Source organism: Corvus kubaryi, unplaced genomic scaffold, assembly GCF_017639235.1.
Source record: "Corvus kubaryi isolate FWS band 111438036 unplaced genomic scaffold, C.kubaryi_AGA036_p1.0 37354, whole genome shotgun sequence".
Lineage (NCBI taxonomy): Eukaryota > Metazoa > Chordata > Aves > Passeriformes > Corvidae > Corvus > Corvus kubaryi.
The window spans coordinates 12,251,730-12,271,523 of record NW_024581116.1 but is presented as its reverse complement, the minus strand read 5'-3'; the positions used below and the strand labels follow the sequence as shown (position 1 = coordinate 12,271,523).

Here is a 19,794-nt window from a genome sequence, read left to right as displayed (position 1 = left end):
TTAGATTAAGATTAGCTATAAGGAAGGGGTTTTTTTGATGGAAGTGATGAAACACTGTCATAAGTTGCCCAGAGAGATGGTAGGTGCCTGTCCCTGGAAACATTCAAGGTCAGGTTGGATGGTACTGTAAGTGACATGGTCAAGTTGAAGATGTCCCTGCTCAGGAGGTTGGACTAGATGACCTTCAAGGGTTGCTTCCAACCCAAAACATTCAGTGATTCCACGATTCAATGTTCTTCCTCATAAAAGAAGCAAGGTAGCCACTGGAATTATCATGCAACAGAACTGAAATGAAGAAATGGCTTGCTGTTACTATTGCTTCTCTTCTGGCTTTAAAAAAAAAATATATATATATGTATATTTATATGGTACAATTAGATTAAATAGTTAAATACGAATTTAACAGTAATTTCTGAAGAAGTGTTCTCCTATGGTGTTTAGCCAGTTTTTGATCTAATAGTCTTTCAGAAAAGAGTTTTGATCATGGATATCTAGAGATGTATTGATTACTAATATCTTTAGATTCTGTCACAAATTTATCAGAAAGAATTACATGGGAAACCTGTTACATACCATGGGAGACCACACAGGAATTTGAGTAATATGAAAAAAAGTGAAAAGGAAATGCTGCTGGGTAACACAGGTTTCATGTGCAGAGAAGCTGCAGCCTAAGTTCAGATGATGCTGCAACAAAATGTATCTGCTCCCCTACAAAATGAGGTTCCTACCTCTAATTTCTGTATATTAAATTAAGGCTTGTAACTATTTAGCTCTTCTCTTTATCATGTGCTGAATCTCATGTCTAGTCTGACCTGCCTCAGAAAATGAAGAGCAAGCATTGTACAGTCAGTGCTCATTGATACTGCACACAGATGGGACAGAGTAAGAGAGAGGAAGTAAAAACAATTTAAAAAATATAAACAGATAAGGATACACATAAAAAATGTGAACCTCTTTGTGAAGAGAATGGGAATAGCCTAAAGAAATTTGTTGCTGAGTGGCATGAGCAGTGTCAATAGTGTTGTGTGTAACCAAAGGCAGGGAGGAAATGCAAGGCTTAAATCATAGTTTGGACAATCTACCCACAGAAAATCAGGAGTTGATGTAGAAGCTTTAGTATTATAATGAATCAGATATTCAACTTGCTCCTGTATTTACTTAATCTATGAAGTTTAAAGGTAAAGAAAATGATGTGTCTTATTACATGGGTATATGTTCAGCTGCAATACCATTATAGTGTCTACAGGTTTGCAACAGTCTCAAAATGCAACCTCTTAATCTTTTAAACAATGATAATTTCAAAGCCTAATGGTTTCCAAGTGTCAGTATTAGTTGTTTCATTGTTGAATATTCCAGTTCTTGGAAAGGAGAGGTAGGTGGAAGTGGAGTATGTGTATCACTTTTGGGGAGGGCATTGAGAGCAACAAGTTTTAAAAAGACAGTGAGTAAAAAAGAGATCAGAGAAAGTAGGGCAAAGAAGGGAAAACTCTGACCAGGGTGCACATGAATTTGAAGGCAGAACCTCAAAAGCTAAGGTAAGGCAGTTTGTGGTGAGCCTGAGTTGGAACTTCCAGCCAGAGTGGTTCCTGGTACAGTTTTGGCCTGTGGCAGTCATTAAGTCTTCCAGGCAGTGCTTGGGCTGGGAATGGCATGCACCAGGGACTGTTCCCAGAGCACACGGACCTCACATACTGTCCCAGCAGCTTTTCCCCACTAAAGCTTTCCACAGCCGTTCAGTTCCGTGCTGTGAAAGCATCACTATGATGACTTGCAATACAGCCCTGTCACTGATCAAAATTCTGACTCAAACCACACTTAATATGCCCACAAAGCCATAGGGCACTACATGTATTCAAGGGAGTGAGCATGATTGTGCCACAGAACCACCAGTGGCCTGGTTTTATTTAGCAATATAGACATGGCAAAGGAGCAACATTCCCAGTTTATATGTAGCTGATAAATAGGTGGGGTTCCTGAGAAGCTGCAACCTCACTTGAGTGAGAGTCCCTGCCTTGTGGAGTAGTGCTAATGGCAGGGGCTTCATCTGCATGTGCCTTCCAATAAACTCATTTCTCTGGAGTCTATCACTAAGGACTGTTGAATGTGACATACAGAGAAGTGACGAATAGCAATAACTAGAAGTTATATTACTGCGTAAGGGACATATTTTGTCTTTGCCTTTTATGCAAAATTCTTGGGAGGTCATGCAAGTAGAGTGATGAATGTCAATTGATGAAGAAAACTATAAATAAGCAAGTTGTATTACGCATTGATAACTGAGCCTCAGCCTAAGAACACATAAGACTCTGCGTGTGTGTGTAGGTATTAGTAGGTATGTATGCACAGGTAGTACCTACCCACCTGATTTATTTTTATCCATCACTGGAATATAGCTGTTGCTTAAAAAGGACTTCTTAATAGCATACTGGGACACTGTCGTGTGAAAAAAAATAATGAAGTGATACATAAAATTTATCTGAAGGAAGCAAAGGTTCAAAACTGCTTATAAAGTAAAAACCTATTCAATCAGAGAAAGTTCTATAAAGCTCTGCTTTGGTAAAGGATATCACTTTAATGGGAAGATGCTGTTCATGTAGTTTATAGACTAGTAATTGAATGCCAAGATAATAATGTACAATTTCTAAGTCCATAATGTCAAGCACTGAAAGAAGTCATCAGTCAGAATGTTAGAAAGAGCGAATTAGATAACAGAATTCTAGAAGAGGTAGGGTTATTTTCTGTGAACCAATTATTCCTGCCTTTTCTTCTTCAGAGTTTTTGGCACAGGAGACAATGAAGAAGGGTAATATTTCTACCTGAAAGTGATCTGGGCCCTCCTATGGTCTTGATTCATACTTTTCTTTAGGCAGAGATGATGTTCCTGAGTCTAAGGCAGCTTGTAGACAAGCAACAGTAATGATTATTACTCAGTAATTTTTCACGTTTCCTTGCATAGGATAAATCCTCGAGCATTCTTCATTTATAGTTCATCCCCTATTCTGTCATAGAGGTAATGCTTGGGTACCTTTAATAGAATGTTTTTCTTTATTCTTCAGGCAGGTTAACTATTCAGAATCAAAGACAATTGTAACTTGCAAAGTTTTTATTAGAAGTTTATATTTATTTCTGCTGATCTTGTGCTAACATTTCTGAATGCATCTTCTTCATGCTTTCATTTATACCATAAGTTGCGATATTTTTCTGAAAGAGCCTTTATCAAATGTCTAGAAAAAAGACTGTCTTTGATATGAAATTATTACTGCTATTGGACAAATGACATGTGTATGTAAAATATACTGGATGCATAATTACAGGGGAAAATAGATGCTGGCAGTTGTGTACGAGCCACCTGTTAAAGGGAAGAAATTTGCTGTTACATAAAAGCTTGCTCCTAACTTGCCAGTTGGTGCAATCTGTCCGGCTGTGGTGTTTCAGACACACCATTCTGTACTGTTCCTGCTGGCTGTTTAGAGTGCTGTTCCATTCTTTCATCCAGTCGCATGAGCTCTGTTCTTTAAGTCTCTCTCGATCATGAGAGACTGTTCTCTGCTGCAGGGACATTGTACAATGGGTAATACTCAAATGCGAGAGCAATGCCCAGCGCGTTTGAAAAGCGTGGGACACCAGCAACCAACTGAAATAATACTATGTGCAATTTGTACTGCTTTTTTCAATAGCTCCATTGCTCTGGATTGCCTTTCCTACTAATACTACTTGTGTATGTGCTGCAGAACATGCAATCATGATTTCAAAAAAGAACAAGACAAAATGCCAAACTAGGTCAAAATGTCATAATGACAGTGTTTCCCTCCAGCTTCTTTTCTGTAGTATGAGGTGTCAAAAATGGTAAAGATTTTAACATTGCTTTCAGCATAATGTCAGAAATCACACATCTGTCAAATTGAGTCCTAATTTTGTTGATGAATTTATTATTATTCTGGCAGACTTGGGTCCAGAATGGCTTTTTGATAAATACTGAGGATAAAAGAGCAAACATTATACTTAATTATGTAATTTTATAATAAATAATTTATTTTTAAAAATTTTTACTATTTTTTCCAAAGCTCAGCAGCAGCATATTTAGTCACTATGCTATTGCAGCACCACATTTTGGTTGTTCAGAATGCTAAACTAAAGTAGATTTTGTAGGACCTTTGCCTTTGCAATTTGACACTCAGTATTCTGTTTAAAGTGAAGATTTGAGGCCTTGGAAACTGCACTAAATTTAATATGGTGGTAGCATAATGAAAGTATTTTAAGCGCAATTATGTTAATATATGAGAAAATGATGAAGGATTCATCCCTTTGTATTTTTTGCCTGGGGTGAGTTGATAGACTAAACTTGTTTAAACGCCTGTGCTGTTTTGAATTAGGTATAATAAAACTTAGAGTAATGATGAATTGATTCTCAAGAACAGAATGAGAAAAAGGATCCAAAGTTTGCAAAATAGTGTCTATAGCTCCTTCAAATAACTGCCTGTTGTTTTTATGTAATGGAAAAACAGAGGCAGCTGAATTCCCTGTCTTCAATACTATTTATTCTATTTGCAAATACTAGACATGTTTTGATTTTTTCTTTTTTTCTTTTTTTTTTTTGGTTAGAAAAAACTGTATGTATAAGTCCCTCTTCCAGCTTTCTTGTAATGCCCCTTTAGGCACTGGAAGATGTTCTAGGGTTTCCCCAGAGCCTTCTCTTCTCCTGGGTTGAAGAACCCAAACTCTCCCAGCCCGTCTCCATAGCAGGAGAGTTCCATCCCTCTGAGCATCTTTGTGGCCTCCTCTGGACTCGCTCCAACAGTGTCCTTCCTGTGCTGGGGACCCCAGAGCTGATGCAGCACTGCAGGTGGGGTCTCACCAGAGCAGAGCAGAGGGGCAGAATCCCCTCCCTCACCTGCTGCCCACAGAGCTTTGGATGCAGCCCAGGACACAGTTGGCTTTTTGGGCTGCAAGGACAAATGTCTGGTTCGTGTTGATTTTGGTCTCTACTCTTATTGCAGATCAGTTAAGGAGCAGCAGAGGAAGACAACAGGAGATGTGAAAACTTTATGCTTTATTTTTCCTCATCTATAGCTTATAATTATTCAAAAGTGACAGGGAATTTCTAGCACTATTTACTGAAATAAAGAAAAAAAAATCTACTTTTTATCAGAAAACTTACTTTGAAGATTGTTTTTATGTGGCCATAGAGTTAGGCTTTCCAACTAGAATTACAGAAGTAGAAAGATTAATTTTAATTTCTCTAAACTCCATAAATCTTCGAACATTTAAACTAAATAGTAAATATTAAACAAGATGCATTCAGATCTGGGCTTTTCCACAGTTCGACATCGATTGAAATTTTTGAACTCAGACTCTTAAAAGTATTTAGATAACATTACCTGGCATGGATTTCATTTATAATTAGAGATTCAGATGCTCACAGAAGCTATGCTAATTTCACGTCAGACTGTAAATCTGAATGTAAGTCAGTAAAATGGAGGAAGAAGATACACTTACTTCCCTGTGTTTCTCTGAAGGTGATATTAAATAATCACTGAAGTGTTCAGGAATTGTGATGTATAATTCCTGATCTGAAAGAAGAGAAGCTGGAGATTGTGGTGGCTCTCAAAAGTAAGGTGATACACTTTTTAAGTGAGATTGAAAACTATACTGTTGTGAGCATTCTCAATTAATACATCCAATATACAGCACTAAGCTCTTTAGTATTATAAGTCACCAGATGACAGAATTCTTAAGAAAAATATATCTAAATTCAAGGTGAACTAAAGAGATTAAAACTCTAATGATTCATAGTAATTAGAGTAAGATTTTTGAATAGAAAGATGTGCTGTAGTACAACAGCTGTGTGTGTAATTGTACTGTGTTATATTTGTTTGGCTTGCAAACAGGGATATGTGTTCCTCTCTTGGTGCATTGAATATGAAAAAAGCCATCCATGGCTACACATAGACATGACTCCTTCCAAAGAATATGTGGGGCTTGGAAATATACCTAAATGGCAAATTGGGAAATAGGTGCAAAACATGGAATGAGTGGGAATGGTATGAGTAACAGTTTGCGGTGGAATAACATCCTCGCTGTCTCAGTAGCTGGAGATAGGCAGTGGTTAACACAGCATATCAAATCACACAAACTGAGCACAGGATTTGTTCAGTTAGTTTCAGTTCACATTCGCAGCAGAATGTGATGTATACCCCTGTTCCCTGGGTATAAGATGGTGCCACATCTTGTCTCCTGACCCAATGTACTGTACAGCATCCTCCATCACATGGCTTGGCATACGAGCTCTTTCACAAAGGGAACGCAGAAAGCTGAGAGTTCTTAAGAGCTGTTTTTCTAAGCACTCAAAGGGATGTTACTCAGCCTGGAGGTTCAGAGGCTTTTTTGCCCATACGACAATTACTAGAGATGCAGGAACACTCTTAAGGAAGTGTTTTGAACAGCTGGAGTCTTTAATAGCTACAGAAGTATCAGTCAGGCTGTGGCTTTTAAGTTTTTAAAAAATGGTCTGTGAACATGCATTTAAGATTTTTACACAGGTACAGCATGACTGAATATGTGGTGGATGCTTTTGTGCAGTGTGTGAATAAAAATTAAATGTGGGTAAGACACAAAATCAGCAAGAGTTTGTGACTGTTAAGAGCGATGAAGAAACAGATGTGACATTCTGAAATATTCCTGTTGTGCCCTGAAGAAAGGAAGGATTTTTCTGGTGTAGGTTGTGCCAGTTGTAAAACAATGTGTCTGATTAGTAGTGCATTCTATTGAAAAAGAATGGGAGGTTTGCTTAGGTATAATTCATTGTTGTCTGTTGCAGTAATTAAGTCTGTTGCTTGTCTTGAGGTCAGCATGACCCTGTTTATTTTAATTTTTCAGTCTCTAGAGAAAGGAGGGCTTTATTCAACTCTTGCAGAACTAAAGCTGAGTGCACAGTGCCTGGATGTAAACTAATGTGTATGCAGTGTAGGTAGTTAGGTGATGGGCAGCTAGAAGCAAACTGGAAGCCGAGTCACTTGACATTGTAGATGTACCCATAGACATGCCAGTTTTTGACTTTGAGAGTCAAATTTAGTTTGAGATGGAGGATGTGTTTCTGTGTCTTGTTTATGTGCTTCTTTTGCCATTTGAGATGTCCTCAGGTATTCTGCCTGGCATGATCTCCTAGAGGTGTTTGTGGTACCTGTGTCACTGCCTCAGATACCCTGGAGCATATCAAAGACCACTTAACATCTCTGTCTACACAACTGAATTGAGCCCCAAGACTCCTAAATACAGACGTCCTCATGCAGCTACAGCTGCAGCTCCTTGTGGTCAGTGAAGCCAAGTGTGGTCAATGGAGCCAGAGGAGGGAGTCAGCTCATGTTGAGCTAAATAAACACTGGCAGCTGGTCAGCTGAATCATCTCTCAGATCTCTCTCAGATCCCTTGGTTTTATCGATTATAATGGAAATTTCTGCCTAGTGAAACAGTTGATACCTGGAGTTTAATTCAGTTGCCTAAATACAGGTGCCTGGTTTCATGGTTTACTCAGTTCATTGATTTACCTGAGGTGTCCATAAAGGACTGGCACATATGACAGAGGCCTTGCCTCAGAACTCTGCTTCTTTGGAGCAGCAGTCAGAATCCAGACAGGATGACCCAGAACATCTCAAAGTTAGACAATACCTGTGGTTAGGCAGCTTAATTGCAGTCTGTGTTTCTAGATGATCTTAAATGTCTCCTTTCGTACGTGTTCATAGTACAAGACAGAGCGTGTTTCTCATGGAGGAGACAATCTGGGCTCCACATAAGTACCCTCCATACCAGTGTGCTATATATTTTTAGCTTATATAGATGATATTTTATGGAAGATTTTATACACATTTCAGTATTATTTCTATATAAACACAAAAGGCAGGTATGCCAACAACCATTTTAAAAACATTTTGAGAAGAAAAATAGTTGTCTTGCAATTAAACCAGTCATTCTGAGTGGCAGGACCCGGTTTTAGTTCTTTCATACGCAGTCTGCATATAGAATGCTTCAAATACTGAGTTCTTGGGGTGTTTTCAAGTAACAGTCTCCACTTCTACCTGCTAAAGCTGCTGGACAAATCAGTCATTTGATCACAAATAACCTTCTCTTATCTTCTTGGGAAAAAAAAGCATTACACTTTACATTCATATCTTAATTTTCCTTTCTGATTGCACAGGGGACCAACTCTTTCCTCATTCTGCCTTATAAATGCATGTACTGGTAAATTTTTTTTATTATGCCATTTATGATTTTTGTGCTGGTATTTGAACCTGTGCTTTAGACTTTTGAAAATCTTGTAACCCTGAGGTTATAACCTCAAGTTATATGCCATGTTTCACTTTTATTCCAGTGTACACAATCTGTGAAATACAAAATAAGATACTCTTCTTCAATGCCTAGGGTACAAGGTATGTATTTCACATACCTTTTGCTGGGATAATTACATGATCAGCTTTCCCCATACAGTTGTTCTGTCAATTCATCACTTACATTACTGACTCATTTCACACAGATTCAGCAGCTCATTTCAGCAGGCAGAGCCCCTCTTTTCTGGTCGATGATGTATCACCAGCTGCATAATGACCAACTCTCACTGCTTCTGTATACAAGACCTCTTATACACAAACTCTATGCTCATTCCCCATTCCTGGAATTCCTGCTCTGGCTACTAATCAAACACAATAGGGCCCTTTGTGCTGTCTTGCCCTTTCTCCTCCTCTGGAACTTCTGCTCCATGCTTATATCCAAAGCAGGCAGGCTTCTTTTACTTTCTGCATTCCATTACTGAATATCAGGTTAACATATTCTTCTTTAACATCTACCCTATGCTAATATTCTTTAACACTGATGTGGTGTTTCTAGCCATAAAGCAAAGTCAGAGACAGACACTGCAGCATCCTAGACTTTGTTCTAGAAAACATCCTGGGCAGGGCATCCTAGAGAAATTTTGTTCACGAATGCACTACACTTATGGGGCAAATATGTTTGGCTGGCATCAGTCAAGTTATATTTCTTTAAAACATAAATTTCCTGGCTGGTGTTTTTGTTGACCTGGTAAATTATTAAAAGTGACTCTTTCAAAAATCACCTCTCACACATGTGCATATTTATTTCTTGCAGTGTTTGTTTTCCTTTTGGGTTTCTCTCAACTTTGGCTGTCAGTATGATCTTTCAAGTGCCAGTCTGGTCAGGTTAATACGTTGTACAGTGTTGTGAGGGTTGTACAGTGCTGACAGGAAACCAAACAGTCATTCCTGCTTTTCCTAGCTGAATGATTTTGTACCCTACTTGAAAATGCATGGCTGAGGTCCCCTGTATTTGGTGTTAAGTATAGAACATTTATAAAGCTTCTGGTTCACTTCCATAATAAGAGAAAAAGACACCAGTCTCCTAAATCATTATTTACTACTTTCTGTACAGTGTCTTTTTCACATTCTTTAATAGAGTACTTTAATCTAAAATCTAAGAATAAAATTGACTAGACTAAAGTAGAGCCTGTCAGTTGAAAGAGACCCACAGTGATCATCCAGTACAACTGCCTGACCAGTTCAGGACCAATCAAAAATCAAAGCATGTTGAGTATATATAGAGAACATACATTTAAAAAAATTACCAAATAAACAATGAAAACTTTCAATTAATATGAAAATTGTTTTCAGTGAAAGCACTAAGTCACAGAAGTTCCCAACAATTCTCCAATAGGCTTTAAAATTCAGAGTTTTCCCTCTTACGTTACAGAAGAATCAGAAGGTGTATCTTTAAAATTTAAAAGTGTTATTTAAAGCATTTTTGTAGAAAAAGAGACTGCTCTCACCACCCTCCCTAGCCATGTACTGGTACTTTTCTTTTTTATATATTAATGGACATATACTTTATGCATAGCTAGATGAGGGATCTGACCTAGCAAAACATGACCCTACAAAAACTGCTAGTCTTCAGTTGTATCAGCTGACATCAATGCCACTGAACAACAGAGGGGGAATATATGATCAAGAGTGAGAGATGTTGCTTTTTCAGCAGTAACCTGAGTTTAGAGTAGCTTGAGCCAGTCATGAAACCATATCCTGGGAGTGAAGGGTGAAAATGAAGTTTCACAAGCTGTACCAAAAATACGCTGCATATAAACTTTATAATGCTGCATATAAGGGTTATACAGAACCTTAGTTCAACTGGGAGCCTAGACAAGTGCTTGATTCTACTCATTTCAGTAGTATTTAACTGAGTTTAAAATCAAGCACATATCTGAACGTTGCATGACTTGGAGACACAAGAAAAAGAAAATTCAATTATCAGAATTATTACTTTTATCTTCTGAAGTTTAAATATGATGTAACAGCTGCTTCTTGGTATATCACAGCGTTATATTGAACATGTTCTCTCATATATTGTTTTGGTTTCCTATCCTTTTGTTCAGAAGATACAGGCATAGTACCAACACAAAAATAATATTGCTACATACCTGATTTTGTTCTCCTGTTAATCTTTTATTCTGTTAGCAAAACAAAGTACCCACAGTACACACTTTATGCTTTCTTTAGTGATTTTGATATCACCCTTGTTTCTTAAAAAAACCAAACCCTTTCAGTCCTTGCAAAAACCTCCAACAAAACTGTTGATCTTAATAATGTTTCAGACTGATAGATTCTTGTGTGCCTGGCTGGGAGCATCATGACCCAGCATCGCACTTTTGTATTAATAAGACATAAAGTCAGACCATTTATCATTTACTATAGCCAGCACACAAATTAGAAAACAGCTTGCCAGGGTATATTGTGGTCTCATTGTTTTTGCCATAGCTGCAGAATAAATAGCTTTGAAACCTTCTTGTGCTTTACTGTGACAGGAAAGCGTTCATGTCATGGTGACCCGACTGAGTTGTTCAGTTGCGCACAGTGCTGACTCAGGAGCCTTAAGTGTGCTCACCAATTTGCCAAGCAGCAGACTCTTCTAAATGAAACAAAAAGAAACCTCCACAAAGACATAATCACTGGCAGTTACCACAGGTGTGAGGTATTCAGCACTGCAATCAGGATATGAAACTTCAGGAGTCGTTTACTGGAAGTCACTGAGGAGCACATGCTTTCAGTACGGTACAGTATATTTTTTATTGCATATTTCCATGCTGAAAAATACTGTTTATGTTTAATAAAAAATATTAATATATCATAACATACACTGTCTTATATTCGTTCCTGTTCAAGTCTAATATTTGTGAGACATTTTACAGCTAATATTCATGTTTTAAATATATTAATTTGTCTGCATTTTCTGTCTCTTGTTTTCTGCCCTTGGGTCAAGTGATCTCCTCTTAGGAAAAATTCGAAATACTAAAAATTCAGACAAGTTGAATTTTTAAACTCTCAAAATAGACAATTCAGATCTAAAACTGCTAAGTTCAGTTTCTTAAATGAATTAAATAGATATTTGATTAATGCTTTGGATGGCATATTTGTGTTTGTGAATGTTTCTTATTTAATGTATTTTCAACATATAATACATGTGCAGTTGATCACCTGATTGAGTAAACCCTGAGGTTCAGATCTATTTTGTAATGTGATACACTCATCTACAGATGTATTTGCTATCCACAGATGGTGAGGGACATTTTAGACTGCTCCCATTGTATTTGTGTCCACTCTTTGTTCATTAGATGGAAAATATGACCCAGATAACAGTGGAGTGTGCTCTGCTAGTAGAAATCAGTGAAGCTGTCTTTCAAGCAGTGAGGCCGTTTGCTGTGAATGAGGCGAAGCCTCTGAACCTATGCACTCTGTGTGTATCCTTGGAGAACTGCCACAGGCAGTGGCTCTGCCTCTGCTGCCTTGACAGACCGCTCCAAAGTGTGTTTAAGCTGTATATCCTGGTCTCTGTGTGTGCATGTGTCTGCCCCACAGACCTCTGCTGCACTGCTTCCAGGGGTGAGCCTGGAGGGGTAGGGGTAGGAACGAGTCTGGAGATTTGGTGTAAGGAAAAACAGAAGTCTGGTTCTGAGGATGGCTCTAAAAGCTAACCTGTACCATCAGTACAGCATTACTCTTTGTATACTCCTTTTGGATTCAGAAAAGATTCTTGGAAACACTCTCTAGCATGGGTCCCCAGAAGAAAGAGTACTGTGCCCCAAGTTCTGATTTCTTAGAACTTTCTTTAGCAAACATGCATTTCAAGATCATTTCTCTCCCAACGTGCCAATCTGCTCCCTACTGCTTTATTCTGACATCTTGAGTGGCTGTATGCAAAGGTACAGAGGAGATGTCTGAGACAATTCTTGGAAAGAGAGTTGTGTCTCCTTCGTAGGTAATAGTGAGAGAGTCTTTGTACTTATGGGAATGCCCCAGACATGTACAACTTGGGGATATTTTTTACTAATTTTCCAGTCACCACTTTGATCATTGCTTCCTGGCCCTGATTTGTGGCACCTCCTTCCCTCCCTTTCTCCTCCCTCTACTTGGCTTTTTCCTGCCCCTTAACAAGTTCAATTGGTTTTATGTATGCAATTCTTTTTTTTTTTTTAAGAGAGTTTGAAGGTGGCCACTGAAAGAATTGCTTTCATCCAAAGCCAGGAGCTGATCAAAGCGACACACAAAAGCCAAATGGGAGCCAAGGCAGTGCTGCCTCACCAGCCATAGGGTCAGGGTTCTGTGCTGGAGAAATAGTAAAGCGTATCAGCTGCTCTATGCTGGAAGCTGCTGATAAGGGATTTTCTCTTCAGTAAAACCTGCAAAGTTTATGAGATCCTGCAGGAAAATCAAGGAAATCTGCATCAGAGTACATTGTTTCCTGTGGAGAGGAATGTGAAAGCATTTACAGGTTGAAGTGCCATTGCCTAATGTATTTATTGACATATCATATATTAGGCTCAGTCTGCACTATTAGTGCAACACTGGACTATCACCCAGCTCACATTTATTTTTATCAAGTGGCTCCTTGGCCCAGTTGTCTGGATATTAAGGAATGACAAGTGGTTGAAAGGAAGGTTCATGCTAAAACAAAAAGCAAATAAATGAAAATCAATGTCATCATTATGTCTAAAATAGATTTCCAGTGAAAATTAAAATAGGTTAATAATAGATTCTAAGTCACCTTGAAAAAGTCTTAAGTAAAGATTTCTTCTGAATTTTTTTTTGCAGATACAGATTTTTATCAGGCATCAGTCCCAACAGTGCTTATGATTATGATTTTTTAAAACTTGAATAGTAATCCAATATATGGCTTTTAACAAAAGATTTTCTGCTCTGAGCCATTTGAACTTTGGCTTTTTTTTTTCTATATTATAATAAATTAAAATATAGTGTCATTTTAACACAAAACAGTGCTTTAAATGTCTCAGAAAAATTCAGCTCCTGTTTGAGAGTAGGCATACAAGTTACAAGGGTGAAAGAAGCTTATATTTTCTGTAGTCATAAAGGAAGACCAAACTGTGTCTTAAAACCAAAACAATCTTTCATCCATAATTAATTAAATGAATCTGATTGCAATAGGAGTTTTCTGTTTCTCCAGAAAACTACAGTGTAGGCTGTCACAGCTTAGATTCCTTCTCACTAAGTTGCCAACATGCCTTAGTCCAGATCTCTCAGCACAGCTATATATTTTAATGTGTTTATGACAACTTAGATTGCTCTGGATTTCATCAAGCTTTTTTCTTTTTTTTTGGTTCAATGTGAAGTTGAATTTGTATGAGAAGTTTAATTTTTTTTTTCTTTGCAGACATATCGGGAAATTATTTTTGCTTTTTATGTAGAAAATATTCATTTGCTATTTTTGCTATTGTTCCATGCATGAATTGTAGCATTTTAATTGGAAAAATGAACACTCAGAAGTGTTGCTTATTGATTTTGCAGTTGAAAAATTTCAGCAAAAAATAAGAAAACACTTGTTTTTAGATGAAATTGTCTTTAATGTGGCCAAAATGGATGTGAAATAAATCCATAATAAGAATGATCCATTAAAAATTTTGATTTATTTTCTGCTTGAGAAAAAAAGAAAGCAAAAGTGTTTTAACAGTGTTTTTATTGAGGTGGTTTAACAATGATTTGTTTAAGTTTGTTTTCATCCCTTTTTATATTTATCAGTTAAGAAATGGGCTTGATTTTTCAGTAGGTGGGAGAATTTTCCTATATTGAATTTCATTGCAAAAGTGTCCATATTAATCTCTGCAGCAATCTCCTTAGAATAAAGACATTTCCCAGTTATTTACTTCCGCAGTGAGTGAGAGAACTGATTTCAGTGATTAATATAAGGAATTTGACTTGAAATCTACAGTTGCCAAAAAATAAAGCTCAACACCTTCCGATCTGCACTCTTTTTCCAACATCGTGTTGGAAACATGAGTCAGGGGAGGAAATAATCTCACTGTTGATGCAGGAGAAAATCCCTGCTTACAGTCAGCCTGATTTTCAAAATCAAAAGAAGACCTCAAATAAAAATTAAAAGCAAACAGAAGATAAAAAGAAGTGATAGAGAGATCTAAGTAGTTTTCTTACAGTATATTCATTTTGTGGAAACAGCAGCACAATTGTTCTTGGCTGTGTAAAGGTGGAAGGATTAAGTTCTCTGTGACCTGCCATCAACCTTAATCAGAGTCTCTATGTTTCATCATGAGCTACTTCCCAAATTTTTTGGAAACCATTAAGTTGAATCTGGACTGGTATTTAGACAACAGTTCTCATATAAGTGTACAAGATATATAGAAGTTCTAAGATCTGGTAACAGAGAATGAGCTAGAATTTCTGGCAAAGGTTAACTGTGGTTTTATTTAAAGGTTTTATGTTGCATTTAAAGTGTAATGGGCCAAATGGGGTCTACTGAACTGTCGAACTTTAGTCATATATGAAACACAGAGTGACTAGAGACTTGTCATTCATCTGTCAACTTTACTGCTGAGGAATAAATTACTTCCCTAAAGAAGTGGATTTCAATCAGCAAATCATAAGTGACTACTGATTTTATTCTTGTTGATATGGTAGAGTTAAGCTCAGCAGAGGATTGCCAATTTCATTTCTCAGCATCTTTTGAAGCTTGAAAATTTCTCTTTTGGGGTAAGACTAACAACAGAAGAAAGCCAAACCCTTCTTGAAGATTTTGGTGAAAATCATTTTGGTAAAATGTTGGTCTGGAAATGATCTCAAATGAGGCAATGTTTTGCACGCTCCAGTATTATATCATAAACATCAGTTTATATCATATATCACAAACATCTGAGCCCTTTTTTTCCTCTCTTACTCCAAGTCATTCTGGCAGAATAGTGTGAAGAAACAGATTTGACTCCCAGAAATTAATATTTTTCTCAGAAATTGGCAATAATCCACCTCTTTCCAATGCCTTTAGGTGGTTTTGTACCGAGAGAAAAGGCTTTGTAAATTACTTCTACAAGTGATAATTTTATGGTACATGGACAACTAGGTTGATTTCTGGAAGAATAATTTTTAATTTGTCTTTGCCCATATGGGCTACAGCTGTATTAGTAAATGAAACAATTGAAGGAAAAATTTCTGTGTGCCAGAAATCAATTTTCTGTTGTAATGTCTTGGCATAGCTCTGGTGCTTATACTTACTCTCAGCAGTAGTTCCCAGGAGTCATGATGAACCAGTGACTGTTCCCAAAGGTCACTTTGGATGGAGTAACCTTATTTTGAGGCTAGTAGTAAATACATAACATATAATACTATACTGGCTCTTGCAGGGGTTTAATATCACAGTGTCTTTAGTTCTCCTGAATCAAGAATTTTATATAACTTGTAGGAATAGATTTTTTGTAACCTGTGGGAAATAGATACCACACAGTATCACTTTTACACATGATACACATTAATGTAGGAGATTAAAAATAATTTATTCTTCCAAATCCAAAACTAGAGAAAACACTGTAATTACAGATAGCTTAATGGGAATAAAAGAGTAAATTGTGATATTTCATGGCTGGACTGAATCAACGGGGAGGATTTTGCAGGATGTGTCACTGCCATTGAAGAGAATCAAATTTATTTTTCTTCTTACAGTTATATTTTCATACAAGTCACTGCCCTAAGATTTCTTTCTTCTTAGACTGATGGTTTTAATACAGTTTTAAAGAATGACTAGAGACTTTACAGAACTTTACAAATATTGATGGATTTTGGGTGTTACTGGATGAATATAACTTATGTTCAAAGGGCAAAAAGATCACACAACTTTTCTGGTACTATTCTGTTAACAAATTGTTAACCTGCAATTAAAAAAAAAAAAAAGAAAAAATGCTTTCTCCCTCCTCACAGAAAAATTTTAATAGATAGCATTTTAGATACCTAAATCCATAGTCCTTGCAAACAAATCCTTTCTATGCAAGCAAAAAACTGCCTTTTGTCATAGTGATAGCAAAGTCTTTTGGAGAGCATGAGAACATCTAACTATTCTCCTCTTAGAAATGATACAATAGAAATTACTCTGTTAGACTATTTCAAAAATATGAAAGCTGGCTGCTCAAACCCAGAAAACACCCATTGCTGTACAGCAATGATGAAAGGATTAATGTAGTAAAGTAGCAGTGTTGATTATATTTTGCAATGCAAAAAACTTGCAACTTAATATGAAACATTCCCACCTGTATCTAAGGCTGAATTTCTTAGAAATCAACCAGATCTTCCTAATTTCCCACTTAATTACCTTGATTATTTTTTTAAGTCAATAAACAGCCCACATATACTCTTTAGTTTCCTCAGTTTCTGCTGAGGGTAGACTTTCTTTATCAGTCTATTTCAGTGGGAATTCTTAAAAGCCCTGGGTTACTTTCTATGCTCTGAAGTCCTTAGTATATCCAGTCTGTCCTAGGTGTAGGATTAATTTCATCCAGAATTGCTGTGCTGGGTCTTCAGTCTTCACAAAACCCTAGTGCTCCTCACTGCAACTAAAAAGTCACTACTGTGTTCCTGTCTTTGTTCCGCTATGCACAAGATCTCCCTCTGTGATCTGGGTGCTGGGACTGAATGTCCTCCTGCTGCTGGCCATCGCCCTCTCTTACTATGACCAGTTTCTGTCATGGCTCTCATGGTAGGGATCTGAATCACAACACTGGAGGGCAGGTTCATCACAGGTTTTCTTAAACCCTGGCTAGTTCAACTGCAATTGAACTTAAAGTTGACTCTATACATGGCAGACATAAACCCTGTAAAAGATCCCTGTTTTTCTTAATCACATAGTCCCTGTTTACCGCTGAAATGCTGACAGTTCCTTGTTTGGAATTTCAAAGATGCTCCCTTCAGTGACTAACACTGACTTTTAGTCATATTTTCAGATGCCTCGACTAAGCATCTCTCTATGCCATCATTATCCATAGGCTTCTAAAACATTGGCCTGATCCACTTCATTTTTATCTGCAATTTTTCCTTAGGCTCCCAAGTTGCTCAGAGTGGTTTTTATCTTTTTATCATGCTTTTATGAAGCTCTTCCAGGTCCAGATCTTTGCCTGTTTTCTCCTCTTTATATGAGCAAGTATTTTGCTCTGCATGCTCTCCATGGAAACTGACCATGTGATAGGGAGGTGCCCTTTGATTTATCAGTACATGGGGTCGAGGGCCAACCTTCTGTGTCAGTGTATGGGGTTTTTTTAGTAGATCTGGTCACTGCCTATGTGCATGGCTTGGAATTTCACAAGCATTTGAAAGTTCAGCCTGTGGCACCCAGTTGTATCCAAGAGAAACATAAATCAGGGCTGGGAATGCTGAGTTCATTGAAGTGTGAACATAGGACTCAGTTTTTGCTTCCTGATGCCATGGAATCAGCAACTGACAATTCAGGTACCACAGTCTGAGCAGCTCTAAAGAAAAGAGTGGATGACAACTGTTGTGTAGTTAGTGGGAAATGGTTTGTCCCTTGCTTGCTTTGGAGAAGTAATTTTTCTTGCAATTGAGAGTCAGTGGGACTCTGAACAGCAGAGACTGGTGCTGGCAAAAAAGCTAACCTAATGCCCATTTTCTGGTTCCAGTGGTGTGTGTTTGATGATGAAAAGTGAGTAAAAAATATGTATCATATCTTCCAAAATAGGTTCCCAGGTTTATGATTGTGTTTACAGTCTGATTGTATGATCACACTAGTACATGAGAGCTTACAAATCCAGAAAGCATATTTTTGTTTCATTCTACCAACCCATTCACAAAATTAAATTTGCAGCCTAATAGACAAACAAACATGCTTGTGTTGCAAAGGCTTCAAACACCTACCTCTTGCACAAATCATATAATCTTAACTGATTATTTATCTGTAAAATCACATTTACAAGATGTTGTGTTTCTGACATCCTCAGGATTAAATACAGGGTTTCTCTTCTGACCACTCGTGGGCTCTATGAATCCCGAGCAAGCATGTTTAATCCCTGTAATGGTATCTCTATTTGTTTTCCTAATAAACTGTACAGAACAATAGTTGACTGTGTCTCTGGAAAAGAGTTTATAAACAAATATTGTAGTGTTTTCTGATTCATCACAGATCCAGATAGTGATCAGTAGAGCAACTAAGCCTTCATTGCATAAAGCAGTCCATGTGCCTATTTGTCTGCTTTTGAGTTGTCTTGGAATACTTTGTCTTACTCTGGATTAATTAAAAAACTTCCTATTTTTCACTGCTTTAATAAAGCATTGAAAGAAGTAAATAAATTTGAAAATCAGGTATATGAGTCTGCTTTGCATGGTCATGTTCAGAACAGATAGAATCCAGCCTCCCTCTGCCACTGCAGGCAAACTTTTGGATATTCTCCTTGTGTTATATCAGGAGTATTTTTTAGGTACAAAAAGTCTTTTGGCTGTTATTTTAATATTTCAAGTTTTGGTTCTATATTTATATAAAACAGCCAATATATAAAAGAGTATGGAATGGATGATAGCTGAATGCTTTCTCCATTCCTGAAGGTGTAACTTTGAATGTTAACATGTTGAGAGCATGTTCATGCATTTTTATTTGTCTTTAGTCTGGACTTTCAAGATTCCCATGATCAGTCATATAGCACCACATTGTACCTGCCCCTGATAGAGATGGGTAACTGAGCCTGTAGATGCCTGCAAGCTAACAGGAAAAAATAAGAGTTCATAGTATGGGAGAGAATTTAAAAGAGAAAAGAATTAAGCAGGCATCTGTCAGGTATCTTGGTAATAATTTGTCCTTGTCACATTAACTCTAAAACATCAATGTAACAAAGACAAGTCATATAATGGTTGAAGGATGGATTAGAATTAAAACTAAACATCTTCTAGTGCTTTTGTGTAGAAACAGCATTTAATATAATTCATTTGAGAGCTGACCTGGGGTTTCCTGCATATACCTTTGATAAAGCTGGTTAAGGACACTACTGATGTCAGTCTTTCCTCATTCTCTTCAGCTGCCTTTGGTGTAGGGGGAAGCAGGACTTAAAAGGAGCCGGAGGATTCCTATCAGTGTGGGAACTGTAATTTGCTTTCTATGTTGGAAGAGAAGATGTATCCTGACTTCCATATTAGCACTGAACATCTCTAAGAGGCTTTGCAGCTTCCCATTTACCAAATTTCCCATTTACCAAATGGGTACATCAGTAGTATTCAGTGCAACTTCTGTTTGATTTTGTGTATATACATGAGTATTTCGTCAGCAGTGCCTTCTTTTAGTCCAAATTTTCTTAAATACTGCCTGCATTGTTTTATAGTTCTCATAATGGTTCTATTATTTTGTGTATATATATTATAGCAATGTTATGTAGTATTAGCTACACTCTCTGTACAGTATTAACACGATACAAACAAGTATATGCTAAAATATGATTATATATGTAAAATATGCTTT

The 19,794-nt window shown here is 37.2% G+C and overlaps 1 protein-coding gene across 4 annotated transcripts in view; it reads left to right on the top strand.

Moving 5' to 3' along the window:
- The window catches only part of GREB1 (growth regulating estrogen receptor binding 1), an 89,166-nt gene that overhangs the window by 12,481 nt on the left and 56,891 nt on the right, over positions 1-19,794 (top strand). For 2 of the 4 annotated variants that reach the window (XM_042032981.1, XM_042032984.1), the window contains exon 2: positions 10,859-11,100. The exons of 1 other annotated variant lie outside the window; for it this stretch is intronic. In XM_042032981.1, the coding sequence (XP_041888915.1) occupies positions 11,092-11,100 (9 nt within the window). In that variant the 5' untranslated portion in view covers positions 10,859-11,091. Of the gene's footprint in view, positions 1-10,858; positions 11,106-19,794 lie in introns of all 4 variants that reach the window. One more of the 4 variants, XM_042032982.1, reaches the window with a different exon arrangement.